Raw genomic sequence first — 22,849 nt, 5'->3', positions numbered from 1 at the left:
TTATTTTTTAAATATTTTTATTTTGAATTCACTGTTTGCATTTTAAATTGTCTTTTTGTAAGTGGGGGAGGGTGGTTGTTTGGATTTTTTGTTTTCTTTACCAAAACTTACTAAAACATTGAATACATTTGAAAGAGCAATACAATGCAATGTAAATGTTTGACCAAAATAACCTCGCATATCAAAGATATGTTTTAATATTTTAGCATTACTTCAATTAAGACGGTACAATTTTCATTTATTCGAATTTGAATTTACTATGCGCCTATGAGACCGATTGGGAAGGATAACTTAAAAAGTATTACTTTTGTGTCTAGAGGGAAGTCTCCAGCTGAATCAGACATGCAGTTACTGGACATAGCAAGGAAGCTGGATATGTATGGAATCCGTCCTCACCCGGCCAACGATGGAGAGGATATGCAGATCAACCTTGCTGTGGCACATATGGGTGTCCTGGTCTTGCGGGTAATTTAAAATACTGCTGATGTAAATCGCTGATGTGTACGCTAAATAATAATTTGTTCTAGAGACATGGACAGCATTATTTTAAAATATGATGGAAGTCAATCCATGCAGGACCATATTTCTCAATATGATATTTATAATTAAGCACATGTTTAGGTGTATATGAAACCTGGTTTAGGTTCAGAGCAGAAATGGAAACTACAGAGGCAAATATTGTGCCTCATCTAACAATTTAGTATATCTACAGTAAAGTAACACAAAATAACTGTCAGTCTCCCTCAGTCTAGTGCTCCATGCAAGATCTCACTTCATGGGGTTTCAGTGATCAGCAGAATAGTGAGGAATAGGCCCAGAACTACACGGGAGGATCTTGTTAATGATCTCAAGGCAGCTGGGACCATAGCCCCCAAGAAAAGAATTGGTAACACACTACCCTGTGAAGGATTGAAATCCTGCAGCGCTCGCAAGGTCCCTCTGCTCAAGCACATGTACAGGCCCATCTGAAGTTTTCCAATGAACATCTGAATGATTCAGAGGAGAACTGGTTGAAAGTGTTGTGGTCAGATGAGACCAAAATCGAACTCTTCTGCATCAACTCAACTCGCCGTGTTTGGAGGGGGAGGAATGCTGCTTATCAGCATGGGTGTCCACAGGGGGGCACAAGCCCCTTACCCCCCCCCCCCCCCCTGGATTTTTCAGCTTGTTCTGCTACTTTTCATGTGATTGAAAATACAGTGCAATACCGGCGCCACTTATCCCTGCTTCTCTCTGACTGAATCTGCAGGGGAACAGCACAAAGTGCAGCCAGCCTACAGATCAGGTAAGTGAGGCACGGGGGGCAGCCTATAGATCAGGGAAGTGAGACATGGGAGGGCAGCCTATAGATCAGGTAAGTGAGGCATGGGAGGGCAGCCTATCGATCAGGTAAGTTAGGGAGGGGGAGACAGCCTATAGATCAGGTAAGTGAGGGAGGGGAGAGACAGCCTATAGATCAGGTAAGTGAGGGATGGGGAGGAGAGAGCCTATAGATCAGGTAAGTGAGGGATGGGAGGAGGAGAGAAAGCCTATAGATCAGGTAAGTGAGGATTGGTGGGAGGAGAGACAGCCTATAGATTAGGTAAGTGAGGGTTGGGGGGGAGCAGAGAAAGCCTATAGATCAGATAAGTGAGGGATGGGGGAGGAGAGAAAACCTATAGATCAGGTAAGTGAGGGATGAGAGAAAGCCTATAGATCAGGTAAGTGAGGGATGGGGGAGGAGAGAAAGCCTATAGATCCAGGTAAGTGAGGGATGGGGGGAGGAGAGAAAGCCTGTAGATCAGGTAAGTGAGGGATGGGGGAGGAAAGAAAGCCTATAGATCAGTTAAGTGAAGGATGGGGGGGAGGAGAGAAAGCCTATAGATCAGGTAAGTGAGGGATGGGGGGAGGAGAGAAAGCCTATAGATCAGGTAAGTGGGGGATGGGGGTGGAGAGAAAGCCTATAGATCAGGTAAGTGAGAGAATGGGGGGTGCAGCATACAGATCAGGTAAGTGAGGGGTGGGGGGGGAGACAGCCTACAGGAAGGGTCAAGGAGCAGGATGGTAAAGTAAGAGAAAGAGCAGAAAGGATAAGGAACAGAAATGAGCAGGAAGGGACATCAAAGAGCAGACAGGGGCAGCAAGGAGCACAAAGGTAAAGTAGGAGAAGAATCAGAAATTAGCAGAAAGTGGCAGCAAGGAGCAGGAAGGGTCTGCAAAGAGCAGAAAAGGACAGAAGGAGCACAAAGGTAAAGGAGCAGAAAGAATCAGAAGGCTCACAAAGGTAAAGTAGGAGAAGGAGCAGAAAAGGGTAGCAAGGAGCAGAAAGGTAATGTAGGAGAAGGAGCAGAAAGGGTCTGCAAAGAGCAGAAAGGGATCAGAAAGAGAAAGGAGCAGAAGAGCGTAAAATAAGCAGAAAGTAGCAGAAAGGTAAAGGAGCTGAAGGAGCCAAGGAGGAGAGAAGACAGTGTCAGAAGAAGAAGAAGACTGTGTCAAATGAAGGAGAAGAATAGGAGATTGAAGCAGAAAGGACAAGTGAAGTGAACCCTCTACTTTATTCTGGACACCACATCATAAGGCTTTGGTACCTGGGCCTGGCAGATAAACTTTGGACCTTCTCATATCCCTGGGTAAAAAAAATATCCGTGTTAATGTGTTCACTTTTATTTACTGAGTGTCAGGAAGCACACTGGGTAGGGGTGTCGCTGATTGGCTAGAGTGGTCAGCTGGTAAAACATTTGTATGAACTGGGAACTAGCGATTGGGTTAGAGCGTCAACTGACCACTCTAGCCAATCTGCACTTCCTGACGCTCCATTTCAGAAGCCAAATACGACCTGGAGATCTGGAGCTGGAGGAAGCCTTTGGGGTTAAACCATTTGAGAGAGGTTTAACCCCTAAAAGAAGATAGCACCCAGGATCTTCCTGGCATCATAGCATTTTTATTTAGATGAAGTTGTTACGGTGAATAGTATAGTGCTTAAAGGAACACTATTGTGTCAGGAATACAAACTTGTATTCCTGACACCATAGTTGTGAAAACGCTATTCACCCTGGCTTAATGTGATAATGACTATGCCATTACCCCTTCATGACACTGTCAAAAAGGGACCAAGCATGGATGTCTTTACAATAATGCCCCCCCCCCCTGGAAAAATTCCTGCAGACGCCCATGCCTATTACCCCAAGAACACCATCCCCATCGTCAAACATGGAGGTGGAACATTATGCTTTGGGGGTGTTTTTCTGCTAAGGGGAAAGGGCAACTGCACCGCATCAAAGGGACAATGGAAGGGGCCATGTACTGTCAAATCTTGGGTGAGAACCTCCTTTCCTCAGCCAGGTTATTGAAAATGGTTGTGGATTGGTACTTTAGCATGACAATGACCCAAAACACACAGCCAAGGCAACAAAGGTGTGGCTCAAGAAGAAGCACATTAAGGTCCTGAAGTAGCCAACCAGTCTCCAGACCTTAAGCCCATATAAAATCTGTTGAGGGAGCTGAAGGTTCGAGTTGCCAAACATCCACTTAGAAACCTTAATGACTTGGAGAGGATCTGCAAAGAGGAGTGGGACAAAATCCCTCCTGAGATGTGTGTAAACCTGGTGGCCAACTACCTGGGTTTTACCACCAAGTGCTAAGTCGAAGGGGTCAAATATTTATTTCAATCATTGACATGCAAAACAATTTATAACTTTTTGACTTTTTTTGGATTTTTTCTGGATTTTGTTTTTTGTTATTCTGTCTCTGACTGTTAAAATACACCCACAATTAAAATTATAGACTGATCATTTCTTTGTCAATGGGCAAACGTTCAAAATCAGCAGGGGATCAAATACTTTTTTCCCCCACTGCATGTTATTCCATAAATCTATTCACAAATAAATACAAAGAAGTACATTCCATAGTTCTAAGCTATGATTTTGGCTCCCTGTGGAAGTTATGGCTTTGTGAGAAGAACAGTTCCAGAGTGTTTCAGGATATCTCTCGGTCAGGTACTCAATGTGTAAAATGAGTCCAGGCAATCCCCAGAGGTCCTGAAGTCTGTCTGGGTAGTAAAAAAAAGCATTCGGGGCTCCCATCCCATCCCCACAGTGACAATAGCTCATTTTAGGGGTCCCTTTGGACTAGGTACATAGTCTGTAGGCAGGAAGCTGGCCTTCAAGTCAGGAGCTTCTATCACAGTATGGAGGTCTTGTCCTATTGTTAATGGCTCGCTTAAAGGGTCTCAGACAAGTTTAAAAAAAAAGCCAGGCAAGTATTCTTTGCAGACACAATAAACCCGGGTCAGACTGTCAGTTACTACTTCACCTTATTAATTCCTTACTTGCATACTTTTAGTTTATCCCTAAACTTAAAGGGCATTCCGGGCTTAGAATCCTTTAAAAGTTAAAATGGTCATCTGGGGATGCTGTTTATGTAATTCAGAACAGACTTGACTAACATTTGGACAACAGTCCAAGATTTATGTATTTCCATTTTTTTATTTAAATGGAGATACTGACAAAACCTGGACTGTTGGTGGTCCATGAGGACTTGGTTGGGGACCACTGCTCTAGACTACCTCTGAGGTGAAACCAGTTTGGGACACTAGATGTAAAGGTTTCCTTAATTGTAAAATTTCAAAAGAGTGCTGTAAGCTTGTTTGATACATCCTATCAGTCGGTTGAGCTAATAATATTTGTAGAAATGCTGAAGGAAAAATCAACAGACATTACTATTATATTGTGTGTTTACTGTGAATTGGACATTATTTCCTAATGAACACATCTTTTTTTAATGCAGGGTAATACTAAGATTAACACCTTCAACTGGGCTAATATTAGGAAGTTGAGTTTCAAAAGGAAACATTTTCTTATTAAACTTCACCCACACATTGATGTGAGTATTTACGTGAATCTAAATTGTACACATGTTGGGATATACCATAAAACAAAACCGTATCCAATATAAGAAAGTTCTAAGGTAGAATCTCTGTTGTTGAAGATGGAATGTTTGAGTGTAGTAATTAAAGGGACACCAGACACCTAAAGCAGTGGGTTCTCTTTATTTCATTAGTGCTAATTTCAATAGAAAATGACACATTTGTAAATTATACTGGTTACACCCCCTGGCTTTTCAAGCAGGCAACAGGTTACTATCTGGTTTGGTTAGCTTATTTGCACTGAACTCAAGAGGCAGCAATTGTCCAGAGCACCTGCCTTGCAAAGATTTCTCATTGAGCTGCATTGGGAAGTCTGTGATTGGACAGCCACAGAAAGTCTAGGAAGGGGTTAGAAGGGGAGGGCTTGCAAATGCTGCAGTCAAGAAATCTGCAGTTTTTGCAAGCTAGTTTTAGATATAACTCCAATTAAAAAAATAAATAAATGAATGCATGCAGGTTTTCATTTTTAATATATCTACTAAACAGTGATTTTTATTTATTTTGTGTTTGGCCAGTGCAGTGTCCTTTTAAGATTTCTGTTGCAATGCTTGTTTATATGGCCAGATGGGATACACGAGGCATATATATATAAGCAGCATTTCTTTACTAATTACCCTGACTCCACTAGTTCGAATTTCCTGACGTATTTACAAGTTTGCACAGGTTTGACCTATAGTTCAGCTTCTAGAACTTAACCCTATTGTTTTTATTTAAATTAATTTCAAGTAGCTGTAACATAAGGAAAGAGGGGGGCATTGCCCTTACTTTTATCATATGGTATAGACATGTTACAATACTTAACAGATTATGTTTCTCCCTCAGAAAAGTTTGTGCAGGTAACTTAGCATACAGTAGCCTGTTGACTCCTGGGATATTGTAGATTCAATTTTATATATCTTTGCTGATTTCATGGGGTCTGCCTCTTGAGTTTATTGCAAAACCAACCCATCAGAATTTACAGTGGGACGTAGTTGGCAGCAAAATGCCACCCTAGACAAGTTAAATATCCTCTTGTTTACATCAGCAGAGTGCATTTTTGTGTCATGGATTTAGTGCGTGTATAGTGAATGCAGAGTGTTTTTGTAGTTGATGTCGTGTATGTACAGTGAATTCAGAATGTGTGTTTGTGTTGTGGATGTTGTGTGTGTATAATGAATACAGTGTGTTTGTTTGTGTGGTGGATGTAGTGTTTGTGTGTATAGTGAATGCAGAGTGTGTGTAGTGGATGTAGTGTGTGTATATTGTGACTGCAAAGTGTGTTTTGTAGTGTGTACCATGCCCAGACTGGCCATCGGGCACACCGGCAAATGCCCGGTGGGCCGCGGTGGCCATGGGTCCCAGGATCTCCCCTGCCGGTCTATGCAGGGCCGGTACTATCCTGCTATTTGCCATGAAGGGCCGGTGAGGAGATCAAAGATCTCCCTCACCGGCCCACTTGGACAGACATGCAGCTGGGTAGGGAGGGAAAGGACCCGGCAGAGCTCTATCTTGCAGCTCCGCCGGGTTCCTCTCGCGAGATCCAGAGCGTTGCCATGGCAGACTAGAGTTCACTCACCACTAGGACCACCAGGGATGGTGTCAGAGTGTGAGTGCCGGTCCCCCCCCCCCTCTCTCCCAGGTACCAGCATGCCGGTCCCCCCTCCCAGGCTAAAGGTAAGAAGGGTAAGAAGGGATGGGGGGATTTAATGCCTGCTTATTTTATTTTTATTTTTACTCCCCCCCCCCCCACACACACACACATACACAATCCCTTCTTACATTCACATACAGCACTCTCACACACAGCACTCTTACACATAGCACTCTCACACCCATCACACACAGCCCCCACACATCACACACAGCACCACTCAAACACAGCATCCATCACACACACATACACACTAGATTCCTCACAGACACCCACTGTACCCTCACACATACACACTGCACCAAACACACACACAATACTTCCGAACACACACACATATATATATATATATATATATATATACTACAGTATCCCTCACACACATACTGCACTCCTAAACACATTACGTTCCAGACACACACTAGATCCCTTACCCAACTCTGAATCATATACACACACTAGATCCCTTTATACACTCTGAATCCTTATATCCTCATATACACACTCACTCACTAGATCTCCTACACATTCTGGGTCCTTCAAACACACACTAGACTCCTGTATACACACACACTACATTCCTAAAATACACATTCTGGATCCCTTATAAACACACTAGATTTGTTGTAAACAAACACATACTACACCCCTAAACACACACACACACTCTCTACAACCCCTACAAACACTACATCACCTATATACACACACACACTATAGCTTGTATGCACACACTTACTACATCCCCTATACACACACATTCTCTACAGCCCCTAGCCACATATGCATTACATTACAGCAAAAACACAACTCGACTAAAACCGACCTTATTACACAATACCACACCACAATCAGCTCACTCTACACACACACAATCCCACAAGCAGGCTCCAAACACATGCACAATTTTTCTCATGCTAGAGCTCTTCAGCAGAGCTCTGCACATGGTCTGCCCTGGAAGGGCATTGAGCCAACATGCTCACTTTGAGAGGGCGCGTGTTTGTCGTTAGTGATGACAAAACACACCCTCTACGCCCCGCCCCCTTCTTAGTGGGCCGCTGTGATAAAAAAATGCCCGGGCCGAATTTTTCTCCCAGTCCGGCCCTGGTGTGTACAGTATAGTGAATGCAGAGTGTATGTTTGTGTAGTGGATGTAGTGTGTGTATAATGAATGCAGTGTGTTTGTTTGTGTAGTGGATGATCTATGTATGTGCGTTTGTGTGGTGGATGGTGTGTGTCTGTCTTCATGTTGGACAAATGCTGCTGGGGTGTATTATTTTGCTGTTGATTCGTTATTAACTTTTTAAAAAATATATATTCCTCCACTCCCTGTAGCCAGGGAGGGGGACACTGGATTTCCTGGTAGTCCAGTGGCTCAGCTAATTGGGCCAGCACAGAGGGGCCCTGCAGTTTATATATATATATATATATATATATATATATATATATATATATATATATATATATATATATATATATATATAGTTTGTGTGTAATGAGAGAGAGAGAGAGAGAGAGTATACACACACACACACATTGGAGGGCCCGGGAATGGAGAGGATAACCAGTGCAGTCTGGGCCCGCCAGGCCCATGCCAACCATCATGGCTGTCAGCCCCTGATGGCGGCCGTGGACCCTATCTAGAAGCATTAATGACCTTTTGCAAGGCCCCATGGTTTTAGTTATTCTAGGCCTTATTTCACTGAAACGCTGCATGGTTTGTGTTCTCCGCATGTGAACATAGAGGTATTTTCTTATAATGCATTTTGTTTGCTGCTATTGTATCCCCTTTAATTGGATCAGAAGCCTGGACAGAAATGTACTATAAACTATGTGGTTCTCTATGTTAATCATATAACAGCTCATGGCCATTATTTAATCATAATAGCTTGGGTTTCGAACGTCGAGAACAGGTAAATACAAAACACATATTTCTTTTGTCATAGAAGAACTTAGAATGCTTGTTATTCATTTTAACATTTGGCATATAATGATTATATTCATTAAAATGTCTCAGTCTTGCATAACGTGGCAGAGGTGAATTTCATAAACTTCATAAATGTATCTAGAAAATATAAAGCTTATTAAGTATTTAACCCGTACGTTGATACAGAACTGAATTGTAGAGCAGCCATAAAGCTGTTCCATGTGCATATGCTCCTCACGGTGTATCATCCATTCATTAGGTAAGCATTGTGGGATAGTATATGGAGGTTGGTAAGAGAAATGCACTATATTTAGACAGGGCCGTCTTTAATATTGATTGGTCCCTGGGCAAGCATTTGCTTGGGCCCCCTGGGCATGCAATCACTTCCTCCACCGCAACCCAGCAGCAAAACTAATGTAGAGAGTGCCCTGGTGCAAAAAAAAATGTAGGCCTCCCCTGTAGCACAGGAGTAAAGAAAAGATAGATCCCCATCTGTCATACAACTCCTGCGATGCTATGCCAGCTGGGGATCTACCATCCTTGCAGGGTTGTATTTGTGAGCTGTGTTTGTGCAATTGAATGTAAGCATGTTTTTTTATACAGTGTATGTGTACATTTAGGTGTGTATTTGTATGTACTATAACCATTGCAATGCAGTGGTGTACTTGTGTGTAGTGTTTCCGTTTGAATGCAGGGGTGTGTGATTGTCTGTAGTGTTGGCTTTTAAATGCAGGTGTACTTTTGTGTGTAGAGTTGGTGTTTGTATATAATTTTAACGTTTTAACCCCTTCAGGACGGAGTCAATAGTGCACGTTCTGATCAAAACAAAACGTAAACAAAAACTGGAATTTGCGCTATATGTCTGTTCACCCGTAGTTCCCCTCTTTCATATTATATGCACCCACACTTATTATATATAATTTTGTTCAGGAGAAACAGGGCTTTAATTTACCATTAACTATTAATATATGGAATATAATTTATTATGAATAAAATAAAAAAAACTGTGAGAAATGTATTTATTTTTTAAAAATGTGTAGTTCCGCCTCACATTTTAGCTGTAAATGTCATAATACTGTTAGGTTTTACTGCAACAAAATGCACATATTTATAATCAGCGATGTCTCACGAGTACAACAGTACCCCCCATTAACAGGTTTTATGGTGTTTTGGAAAGTTACAGGGTCAAATATAGAACGTTCCATTTTCAAACTGAAATTTGCCAGATTAGTAATGTTACCTTTGAGACGGTGTGGTAGCCCAGGAATGAGAATTACCCCCATAATGGCATACCATTTGAAAAAGTAGGCAAGCCAAGGTATTGAAAGTGGGTTATGTTTAGTCTTTTTTAGTAGCCACTTAGTCACAAACACTGGCCAAAGTTAGCGTTCATATTTGTTTTTGTGTGAAAAAAGCAAAAAACGAATATTTGGCCAGTGTTTGTGACTAAGTGGCTACTAAGAAAGACTGGACATACCCCACTTGCAATACCTCGGGTTGTCTACTTTTGCAAATGGTATGCCATCATGGGGGTAATTCTCATTCCTGGGCTACCATACGCTCTCAAAGGCAACATAACCAATCTAGCAAATTTCAATGTGAAAAAAATGAAACGCAAGCCTTATATGTGACTCTCTAACTTTCCAAAACACCATAAAACCTGTACATGGGGGATACTTTTATTCTCGGGAGACTTCACTAAACACAAATATTAGTGTTTTAAAACAGTAAAACATATTACAACAATAATATAGTCCATAAAAGTGCCGTTCGTTTGTAAAAAATGCAAAAAACGTCACTTTTACTTAAAATATCATCGTTGTAATACAATTTACCAGTTTGAAACACTAATATTTGAGTTCAGCGAAGTCTCCCGAGTAAAACAGTACCCCCTATGTACAGGTTTTATAGTGTCGTGGAGAATTACAGGGTCAAATATAGTGCTTGCGAATTAAATTCTCTGCACTTTCTCCCTGTGTTGTCAGGCAGGTCAATCAAATTTTAATTAATCAAATCACATAATTATGTTAAAAGATTACTTAAATATACATGTAGAATTTTAATATATATACATATGTATGTATTTAAATTCTACGTGTATACTAATGTAATCTTTTATGTAATTATATGTATTTATCTATATATATATATATATATATATATATATATATATATTTGCGGTTATTTGTATTTTCTATATAGATAGATATATATAGAATGTCATTCTAAGTGTATTTTGTTACCAATATATATATATATATTAATAACAAAATACAGTTAGAATGAAATTACATATGAATATATAATTTATATTAAATTTTGTTTCAATATTTTATTTATTTATTTTATTATTTTATTTATTTATTATTTTAATTATACGTATATATATATATATAATATATATGTACATCTATTATATATATAATACATATTATATATATGTAACATCATTCTAAGTGTATTTTAATGCTAATATATATACTTATATTAGTATTAAAATACACTTTGTATGACGTTACATATATATAATATGTATATATATTATATATATACATATTATATATATATATATATAAATATTTTCTATTTATTTTTTAACATGTTTAATTTCTTTTTTTATACTTTCTTACCAGCAGGGGGACTGTCTGATATTTTAGACAGTCCCCCTGCTGGCAGATCCATAGCCAGCTATAGGGGGCCATGTGATCGCTCTTTGAGAGCGATCACATGGCCCCCGGGGGCCTCATTTGCCGTGGGAGGGCTGCCTGGGCTCTCAGGCAGCCCCGCAGAAGAGGATCGCGGCGGAGGTAAGTATAACTTACCTCCTGGGGCTCAAAGCCGTTACGGTGTTCCATGCCGCCGCAACGGCTTTAAAGCCCATTATAATGGGGACGGCATGGAACGCCGTAACGGTGGGAACGGGTTAATACAGGGATGTGTTTGTATGTAAGGAGGTGTTTGGATGTAGTGTTGTTTTTTAAATGCGTTATTCAATTTGTGTGTAGTATTGGTGTTTCAGCAAACTGGTGTGTCTGTATGTAATGTTTGTGTTTGCAGGGGTCTGTTTGCATGTTGTGTGATTTCTGGGATGTATGCACATACATATTAACACATATACACGTACACATTAACACGCAGATACACACAAACACAATGACACATGCTCACACCTTGACACATGCAAGCACTGGCATATACACACACACAGACAAACAGATACAAGCACTTTCACACACACACATATACACATTGGCACATCCACACACAGAGATACATATACACACACACACACACTGACACAGGTATTTACACACAAACACAGACACACACACACAAAGGTATAAATGCAGGGGTGTATATGTGTACTGTGTTAGCAATGGAATGTTGGAGTGTATTTGTGTGCAGTGTTGGCATTAAAATGCTGGGATGTATGCATTATCATACACCAATATATACATACACACACACAGGTACACACTGACACACAAGTACAAATACACGCAGATACACTGACACACAGACAAACACAGCCAGATACACACACACATATATGTGTGTACATTTACATATATTAATCTCTGCCCTCTAGCAGCTCCTGGACAGCAACTCCCAGTAACCTTGGCCAATATAATGTCTCAACTCTGTTCTTACATACCCTGGTCCATAATTTGGCAAAAGTGACATTTGGAAATGGTGTACAGCCTTTGATAACACTTTATGCAATAATATTTAAAAATAAATATTTTTTATTTATTTATATTTAATAGGGAACTGTCAGGTTCTTCTAGGTTTTTAACATGTAGTTATCCCCAGTGTGTTACATTACAAACACCAACACATGAGTTTTTGTAATGTCTGATGAATACAAGTGAAATCAGAAATTAGCAAAACAAACAAAAACAATATTTAGCCACCCTCCTGTCTCCTTACCTTTTGGGTTGAGAAGGATGGCTTCTCTGGGGTCCATTGGGAGCTTGCTGGCCCAGGCTGATAGGAGCATGCATTCAGCTGCCCCAGTCCCTCTCCCCCACAATGCTTGCATCCTCTGTGTGAAGTGTGCCTCCTCCCCAGCGGCACTGAGAAGGAAGTGATCTGTTCTTACAGGGTCTGACCTCACTTCCTCCCAGCATGCCACGGGGAAGAAAGAGATTCACAGGGCAGTGTGTAAGGGGGCTAGTTGTGAGTATGTAGTCAGCCAGCCCCATATTACAGAGCAGTATTAAAGGGTCGTGTCTCCTGATTACCTCAGGTGCTGCAGGGGGCCCATGGGGCAGCTGCCTTAGGGCCCCCAGGAGTAACTGGGCCCGGGGCAGCTGCCCCTTTTGCCCCTCCTTAAAGACGGCCCTGTATTTAGATAACCTATGGAAAAAGATGTTTGGAAAATTATTTATCTTGAATTACAGATTTTGTTTAGCTGTTAGACAAGCACATTATGTAGATACAATTATTAGTTTAAATTGGGACTCCAAGACAAGACCGAATATTTGTTATGCATGACATGAATGATGGTATCTATATTTATTCAGTTTGTGGGCTCTCAATAGTTTCACTTATGCTTTATTTAACATATAATCAAGCATTCGGGTTTATTAGTAACATGATACCAGGCTCTTATTTGTATAACTGAAATTACAAGGGTTATAAACGTATAGGTCTAACACAATTAGAAAGATATAATGTTAAAAGTGTATGGGTGATCTAAATTTTGTGCTAAATTAGGAAAGAAATCCGTCATGACTCCAAGGATGTGTTGTTTTCTCGTATTACCAAACACTAGAAAACATTGCATATGGGTTTATAAATTAGATCAGTTGTTGGTCAGGAAACTACCCACGTCTTCATTCTAGCATTAGGAATAAAACAATGAATTTCTGGGTTCCACAAGTATACCTTATTAATCAAGGACATCTGTTCCATATATTTTCTTAATCCATAACTAATTAACAGAAGAGGTAACTAATAAACAATGAGTCCTCCAAAGCCTTTGGTTTCCTCTTATTCCAAAAGGAGGTGTTAGAAATGGAGCAGGTATTGATACCGGAGAAACTGACGGAAGCGAAGCACAGAGAGATGGACACAGGTTTCTTCAGGAAGGAAGAGATTCTTTATTGGATCACCGATCGGGACTCAGAGGGACTAACGTCACCAAAATACAGCAAGTTCTGAGCCCCGGACAATAGTGCAGGCTCCTTATATAGGCACATAACTCCTCCCATATTAAGCTCCACCCGCACATTCTCTTAACCAATCAACACAAATAAGAATTAACTTCCTGTTTGACCGCATGGCTTGTCCAGCACAATGGAGGAGGGGGAATACTACATCCTGTATTCTTGCACATGCTCCGTACACTACTGATCGTATCTTGCCTCGTGCAACCAACTGATCGATACGTCAGCATATGCACGTACACATGCCACGTGGTAATCTCGGCCTACTAAATTTATTTTTACCGAGATTCCACCACATTCCCCCCTTTGATGCCTCTTGATATTTCACAATTACTTGAGGCATCACTTAACCTTGGTTTGCATACACCGCAAGTTACCTTGAACCAGACCAGACTTATCTTATGATGTGAATCTTCAACACTCATCTTCTTGCATTGGTTCTCCCTGATTTAGAGCCTTATACTTATAAATCGCCATTATCTGTGCAGCAGCCTTCCTCTCTGCTATATTTTCTATCAGGCTTTGCACAGACCTAACTACTAAGGGTATAAGACACGGCAGGAGTAGACACAACATTAAAATCAGTAGGACTCCACCTACCACTGCCTTAAGCCCTCCAAACCACTCATACCAGCTACCAAACCAACTACTTGGATTATACCCTTTCCATACCTGAGTAGGCACATGCGCTAGTTTAACCATATGGCTAGTAAGCTCAGCTATTGCTTGCCCTTCGTCATCTATTTGAAGACAGCAATTGCTCAGGTTAAACTTCCCACATACACCTCCCTCTACTGCCAAAAGGTAATCCAAGGCTAATCTATTTTGGTAGACTGCTGTCCTCATCCTGGTGTTATGCTTTGCTAGAAGATTGAGCGCTTGTGATGTCTCGTTAGTAATAATCTCAACCACCGCCTGTAATCTTATAATACGGTTGAGCATATAAATAGGGGTTCTGTAACCAAAGGTACCATCCTCAGCCCACGTGGCTGGCCCATAATAATCTATGATACGCTGGGGAGGCCATTCATTATCTTCCCAGGCGCCTATCTCTATGGGTCCCCTTTTCTTCCTATGATTCACATCATACACTTTAACACCTAAAGTCTCACCTGTTTCAATCGGTAACAAGAAGAAGGATGGTTTGAGCATACCCAACACACATGCCCCTTCCCAGTCCTGTGGCAACTCCGAATAGGCTTTCTTACCACAGATCCAGTACAAATTTGCTGGGGCTCTCCAGGTAGATGTGATGGATAAATCAAACCACACATCCTTTAAATTGGCGTATCTAGCAAACGGGTTAGATGGTTCCGAGACATTTGAAGCCGACCACCAAGTTGTATTCTTTGTATCATCATCATAAGCTTTTTGCCCTAGACAAGTTAATTCTCCTACAGAAGTATTATACATTATTCCTTTCCTTGCTATGCAAACATAACCTATGATGGAGGTCTTTAATCTCCACTCAGATTTACTTCTAACACTCATATGATAATCGGCTTGTGTAGATATCAGTTGGTCAACTGCCTCAGAACCGGACATTACCTCCTTTGCTTCCCAAGGCCATTGGTCTCCCATGTTAGTACCTCCACACACATAGCAGTTGGTAACATTAAGACTACCGGCAATACTTTCGGCTAAATCGATGAACAGGTTTTTAGCATTATGGGGGATCTTATTATCTATACTCATCTCTTCATAAAAGGAATGGTATACTTGATGAGTTTGGGAGGATACCGTATCAGTCTCTATCCCTATAAACAATAATGTCCCAGGATCTAAACCCGTCCCGTATATCTGAAACCCAAATAAATTGCCATATTTGTCTAAGAACTTATCGGGGTTATTTATAAGTATATGGATGGGATTACATTCCATAGACTTACAATATGGGCTAGTCGGCAACTTAGTCACTATCATGTCTTTGTCTACTGTCTGTCCCCAAGTCGCCCACCCCACACAAGACCAATATGGGCAAAAGTTATAATCTTTATTTGGGCATCTAGGACTCACATATTTATTTTTACTACTGGGACAAATATATTTATCATTAGACCCATACGTCCTCTCCCATCTAAGATCCCCACATACATTCCACGGCTTTCTACCACTCGATATCGCTTTACACGCATCAAATAGCAGAACACCCGAAGAATGTACGGATTCTAACACCGTCTTGTTAATTAGGGTCCCCTGAGGATCTCCATTCCTGAGAGTCAACCAAATTGTACGAGGTTGATACTCTGGACTGAAGCACTTAGGTTCTCCTACTCCTAAATGGCACACACTATAGTCTATATTTAAGTATCTACATCTCGATACATCTCCTTTACACTCGTATTGTGAATGCCAAATTAGGGTTTGGGAAATATGGTTACCTGTTCTCGTAGTCTTAATGCATACCTCACAGCTAGGAGTGTCGGTACCTCTACCTTCCTGAATATAAAAACACATATAAATAAACACTATCAAAAGCACATCTTTCGCCGTCATCCTCAGTCTTCGTCCGTGCGAAGGCGCCTCAGCTTCCAGGATGTGAGGGCTGCAGGGAATGGAGTCCTGCTCGTCTTCACAGGTGTCCCTTCGAGACTTTCCTGGCTTATATACTATGTGTTGGTAAGCGGACAGGCTTTATTATGGCCTTCTCACTCACGCACCAAATCCCTGTAACAATAAAATTTGTAATCCACACGATTCCTCGTTACTCCGACTGAGTAGTGCGTTTTAACCGGATCTTGCAGGGATTCTCTGGATCTGCTGTAACTTGCCAAGAATCGACTGCTGCTGGTTTAACCCTGGAGTGATGTATCCACGGAGTCACTTCGGCTACTTTTATCGCTGTAGGGGTAGACAAAAGAACAACATAAGGACCTCTCCACTTGGGCCCTAACGGTACATTATTCCACTCTTTAATCCACACTTGATCTCCTGGATGATAACTATGAACAGGGGGATAAATATTCACAGGTAATCTATCTTGTACCCATTTCTGTACCTCCTCCATAGTCTTACCCAACTCTACAACCTGCTGCCGGGTAATTCCTTCTCCCAACTGACTCAAGTCCCCCCTTAAGTTACCAAGTACGGGAGGTGGTCGTCCATACATGATTTCAAAAGGAGAGAGGCCCATCCTTCTGGTAGGGGTACTGCGGATTCGCAATAGAGCTATGGGTAAGAGAACGTTCCACTTAAGTTGGGTTTCCTGACACATTTTAGCCAACTGATTCTTAATAGTTCTATTCATTCTCTCTACCTTACCAGAACTCTGGGGTCTATATGCAGTATGAAGCCTCCACTTTATACCAAGCATATGAGTCAGTTGTTGTAGGCACTGATGAACAAAAGCTGGACCATTGTCCGATCCTATAGAACAGGGTAGTCCATATCGGGGTATTATTTCTCGTAGCAGGAATCTTACAACTTCTCCTGCTTTCTCTGTACGAGTAGGACATGCTTCTACCCAGCCTGAATAGGTGCACACAATTACCAACAGGTAACGATGTCCACCCGATTTAGGCATCACTGTAAAGTCTATTTGTAGATCGGACATGGGGAGTCCCCCCATAAACTGGACTCCTGGTGGCTTTACTGGTCCTTGTCTTGCATTATTTTTAGCACACGTTACACATCTTCGTACAATGGCCTGAGTCAAGTTGGACAATCTTGGTATGTAGAAATGTTTTCTAAGAGATTCTTCAGTGCTGTCTCTCCCAGAATGTGTCCCGTTATGATAATTTTGGACAATTTCTACCGCTAGTGATGCTGGTATGACTATTCTTCCATCTTCTAGCTGATACCACTTGTTCTCCAAATACTTTCCTGGTTCAGTCTTTAACCACTCCTCTTCTTGAGCTGTATAAACTGGAGTCCATTGGGACAGTGGAGTTGGTATAAGAGCAGCTATATGCCCCACATACTCCTGTCTTCCTGATTCAGCAGCACGCTTAGCTGCACTATCTGCCATCCGATTTCCCTTGGTTACATCACCATCTCCTCTCAGATGCGCTCGACAATGTATGATACCGACTTCTTTCGGCTCCCACACTGCTTCCAATAGTTGTAGGATTTCAGCTGCGTATTTGATTTCTTTGCCTTCTGAATTCAGTAGTCCTCTTTCTTTATACAAAGCTCCGTGGGCATGAGTGGTTAAAAACGCATACTTAGAGTCCGTATAGATATTCACTCTTAAACCTTCAGCCAATTGTAACGCTCGTGTTAGTGCTATTAATTCTGCCTTTTGTGCTGATGTTCCTTTCGCCAGTGGCCGAGCTTCTATCACCTTGTCTATTGTTGTTACTGCATATCCTGCATAGCGGATCCCTTCTTTCACATAACTACTGCCGTCGGTATAATATTGAACATCGGGGTTCTGGATGGGAAAATCACGAAGATCTGGTCTACTTGAGAATACTTCATCCATTACTTCCAAACAATCATGTTGACTTTCAGTAGGTTGTGGCAAAAGGGTAGCTGGATTTAAGGTGTTTACAGTCTCTAAATGCACTCTTGGGTTTTCACACAACATTGCTTGATACTTGGTCATACGGCTGTTACTAAACCAATGATTTCCTTTGTAATCCAACAACGTCTGTACTGCATGTGGGACTCGTACATAAAGTTCTTGACCCAGAGTGAGTTTATCGGCTTCAGCTACTAGCAGGGCGGCTGCAGCTACGGCTCTTAGACAAGGTGGAAGTCCGCTGGCCACTGCATCCAATTGCTTAGACATATAGGCAACAGGTCTTTGCCATGATCCCAAGTACTGTGTCAATACTCCCACAGCCATTCTTCTTTGCTCATGTACATATAAGTAGAATGGTCGTGTGTGATCAGGTAGACCTAATGCTGGGGCACTCATCAAAGCCTTCTTCACATCTTCAAATGCCGTTTGCTGTTCTTGGGTCCATAAGAAGGGGTCGTGCTCTGTACCTTTGATAGCTGCGTACAGAGGTTTTGCCAGTATCGCATAGCTGGGAATCCATATCCTACAGAAGCCTGCTGCCCCCAAGAATTCTCGCACTTGTCTTCTATTCTTGGGTATTGGTATTTGGCAGACAGCTTCTTTTCTCTCTGGCCCCATAATTCTTTGACCTTCAGAGATATGGAATCCCAGATATTTGACAGTTGGCAAACACAACTGAGCCTTCTTTCTAGACACCTTGTATCCTGCCTTCCAGAGAATGTGTAGTAGATCGTGCGTTGCTTGCTGACAGATCTCTTTTGTAACTGCTGCTATCAACAAGTCATCTACATATTGTAACAATACACACTCTCCTGGGATGGACTCGAAATCCAGTAGATCTTGACTTAGGGCTGAACCAAATAGGGTAGGTGAATTTTTAAACCCTTGGGGCAGTCTTGTCCAAGTCATCTGGCGTTTTGAGCCCGTTACAGCGTTCTCCCATTGGAAAGCGAAAATACATTGACTTTCTGCGGCAATTCGGAGGCAAAAGAAGGCATCTTTGAGATCTAAGACTGTGAAGTAAGTAGCCCCGCCCGGAATTAAAGCAAGCAGGTTATATGGATTGGGTACAACTGGATGTATACTAACAACCGCATCATTGACTGCTCTCAAGTCCTGCACAGGTCGATACTCATCTGTACCGGGCTTTTGAACAGGCAGCAATGGGGTGTTCCAGGGGGAAGTACAGAATTTTAGGATACCATACCGTATGAACTTATCCAGATAGGATTGGATGTTCTTCTTAGCCTTCTGCGGGATGTGGTATTGTCTTAGGCTCACTGGATAAACCCCAAGTTTTAGTTCAATTTTTATAGGTGGAATATTGCGGGCCAGTCCTGGTGGGTTGTTCTCTGCCCAAACTCCTGGTATGTTAAATAATGTCTCATCACTCCTAGGGTTTTGGCTAGTCAACACTGTATAAAGTCGCCACTCTTCTTCCTTTGGTACGGATAATGTCATGATACCTGAAGGTCCATTAAACTTTAAAGATGTTGTTCCATTTGGTAGGAACGTAATCTGCGCTTGTAATTTTGATAGCATATCACGTCCCAGCAATTGGACTGGACATTCAGGCATATAGAGGAATTGATGTTTTACTACGTGGCCTCCCAATGTACAGAGTCGACTTTTAAGAACCGGTTTTTCAGCACTTCTTCCAGTTGCTCCTATCATAGTAATAGTCCTTCCAGATGGAGGAGCAACTAGATTAGTCACCACTGAATGTTCAGCACCAGTGTCGATCATGAACGCACTCCTTTTTCCCCCTATTGATACATCGACCATAGGCTCCGCTCGACCAAGGGGGATGGAGCCCGGTCGGTATCAATAGTCCTCCATGACCGTGTCAGCCAATCCCACGAAGTCCCTACCTTCTCTATCGCGGGACCTTTGCGCTGCTGGAATATACCTGTCTTCCCTAACACTTCCTCTGTTCCCATTACTCCCTCTATTACCATTACTCCCTCCGGGGCCTCCTCTACCTCTCGCTCTGCCTCTAAAGTTTCCGTAGCCTGCCCTGGGTAGGTCTCTCTCGTACTGCTCTCTTTGCGGACATTCGTTCCTCCAATGCCCTTCTTCCTTGCAATACGCGCACTGATTCCTACTCAAAGGCTCCCTACTCCATCTACTATCGCCTCTATCTGGGCCCCGTCTATCTACGCCTGCGATCGCTACCGCTAGCATATCAGCCTTTTTACGCATCTTGCGCTCTTCCTCTTTCTTACTTTCTGTTTCCCTATTCATATAAACTTTATTCGCTACCTCCATTAGTTGGGTGATTGACATACCTGCAAACCCTTCTAACTTTTGTAGCTTGCGCTTAATATCTCCGTAAGCTTGGCTGACAAAGGCGGAGTTCACCATTCGGGAATTATCTGCGTCTTCCGGATTAAAGGGGGTATACAAGCGGTATGCCTCCAATAATCGGTCATAAAAGACACTGGGCGCTTCATCGCTTTTCTGAATCACCTCAACTGTCTTCGACATGTTAATAGCTTTCTTTCCTCCGGCTTTCATGCCAGCAATTATAGCGTCTCTATAGGCTCTGAGTTGGACCATATCAGCACCATTTACGTTCCAATCGGGATCGGTGTTGGGATAATGTGTTGCGGCCCATGCTGCTGGATTAGCTTGGTTCAAAGCACGGGCTCTATCCTCTAGTGCTTTAATGGCTGCTTGGTTAATTCTTGTCCTTTCCTCATTGTTAAACAAAGTCATTAATAACTGCTGGCAATCAGCCCATGTCGGGTTATGTGTCTGTACTATTGAGGTGAACAGATCAGTCATAGCTTGTGGTTTCTCAGTATACGAGGAATTGTGGGTCTTCCAATTTAAAAGATCGGTTGTCGTGAATGGGACATATACAAAGACTGGGTCAGCATGTGCCATTTGGCCTGCGGCATCGATATAGGCTGACCCAGGATTCAGACGAAGAGGCATCTGATAGTGTCTTAATTGTTGGGCACCGGTCAACTGTCGGGTCTGTATGGGGCTACGTGGAGGGGCGTCAGTCATAGGTTCCAGTCGGGGAGAAATAGGGTATGGGGATATGGGAGCTTGGTTTTGGGAAAAGGTTGTAAATAAAACACTTCGAGCCGAGCTAGATGAAGCTTGACCGGAAGTCTGAAGTGGCGCCAAATCAGGATATTCGTTTTTAATGGGGGTTGGTTCTGATTCCGGAAGGGGAGATTTAGTACGAGGGGGGGTGGATCCTGTACTGGAGGAGGAAGCGGAAGTGGATGAGGGTAATGAGGGGAGGGTTGCAGGACTTCCTGCGTTTGCGTCACTTCCTCTTAACGGAAAGTAAGGGGGCGGCAAAGGGATCTCGGACTCAGGGGGCGTGTCCAAAATGGGCCTAACACCAGTCCTAGTGGACGAACAAGTCCTAGCTACCATGAGGCGACACTGCTCCTCGTGGCATGTCCGGAGCCATTTTGGCGAGTCATTTACGGCCTGTCTCCAACAATCAATATAAGGAAACTGGCCGTAAAGTTCAGGCCTACCCGATACAGCCACGTGTAAGCGCTGTACCAGAGTTGGATCCAAACTGCCACGTGGCGGCCATGCCGCAACCAAAGTAGGCCACTCCCTAGTACACAAAGTGACCAAACGTACAGGAGACATTTTAACCCCAAAATCACAAGTTTTGAATCCCTTTTTAAAATTCTTCACCATACAACCTAAGGGATCCGGAATCGTTGACTGCGACGCACCCATACTTAACAATGGAACGTCGTCGACAACGAATACTATGCACGCGTACTATTCAACAGTCACACCCGTTTCCTCTGGCAACAGCACCACGTGGTACGGTTACCAAGTGAAACGTACACAATAACAATAAACACTCAGGGAATTCCCGTACACACACAGCTGCTACACCAGTCACTATATAATCAATATTATGCCCTTTGGCGTAACTATACAGTCACCCACGCTATAATTCTCTATATACGAATTACCCGTCTATAACACACCCCAGTAACATCGTCTTTTACAAATAGCGGTTACAGTACGGTTAGCATAGGTCAAAGCACAAGTTAAGGTCACAATACAATTATTAGTGGTTATGGTGTTAAACATGCAATGGACGACAATGATTAGTACTTATATACAGTGTCAGTAAATATACAGGGTTATGGTACCGTGCACTATAATACAGCAACACACTATTAACACTCTCGCTAGACGGCTGAGCTCGCGCTATCTAACAAGATATACACTTTACTAAACAATCGTTAACACATTTACAATTCCCAACTAAACTATTGGCCAGTACCTTGAATGGACTACCTAAAACTATATACACCCGTTTTGGTTAGCCACACTGCCCAATCACCACATATAGCGAGCTAGAGAACCGAATTTACACAGGCGCCTCTTAGTCGCACTATCAAAAGTCTAGTGGGTTCCAAATTTACACGCCTTCCCACTTAGCCCAGATAGGTTGAGAGCTAGCGAACCGAATTTACACAGGCGCCGCTTAGTCTCCCGGTCCCTCCGACCTAGCGAACGTAATATACACCCTAGAACGCTAGTCTAGACAAGACACCGGTGTCCGGCTAGGGCTATTTACACCAGGACCCCGCCTGACTAACAAAATCAAACGGTCTGACTAAAGAGCGTTCAATCGAGCGGTGCGCCTTCGCTCCTTCCCTCCGACAGAGGGGGCAGATACACAGATTCAAACCCCTTTGGGCCTACCGCACAATCGGTATACCCCTAGTGGGTCCTGCCGTCTAAAACAGCAGTT

The 22,849-nt window shown here is 42.4% G+C and overlaps 1 protein-coding gene across 1 annotated transcript in view; it reads left to right on the top strand.

Moving 5' to 3' along the window:
* The window catches only part of FRMD7 (FERM domain containing 7), a 55,510-nt gene that overhangs the window by 25,623 nt on the left and 7,038 nt on the right, over window positions 1-22,849 (top strand). The window contains exons 7-8 of the mRNA XM_063433537.1: window positions 318-465; window positions 4,765-4,860. Of these exons, the coding sequence (XP_063289607.1) occupies window positions 318-465; window positions 4,765-4,860 (244 nt within the window). The remainder of the gene's footprint in view (window positions 1-317; window positions 466-4,764; window positions 4,861-22,849) is intronic.

The sequence above is a fragment of the Pelobates fuscus genome, chromosome 9, assembly GCF_036172605.1.
Source record: "Pelobates fuscus isolate aPelFus1 chromosome 9, aPelFus1.pri, whole genome shotgun sequence".
NCBI lineage: Eukaryota > Metazoa > Chordata > Amphibia > Anura > Pelobatidae > Pelobates > Pelobates fuscus.
Note: the sequence above shows the minus strand (reverse complement) of the source record. Positions and strands in the feature narration are given on the sequence as shown.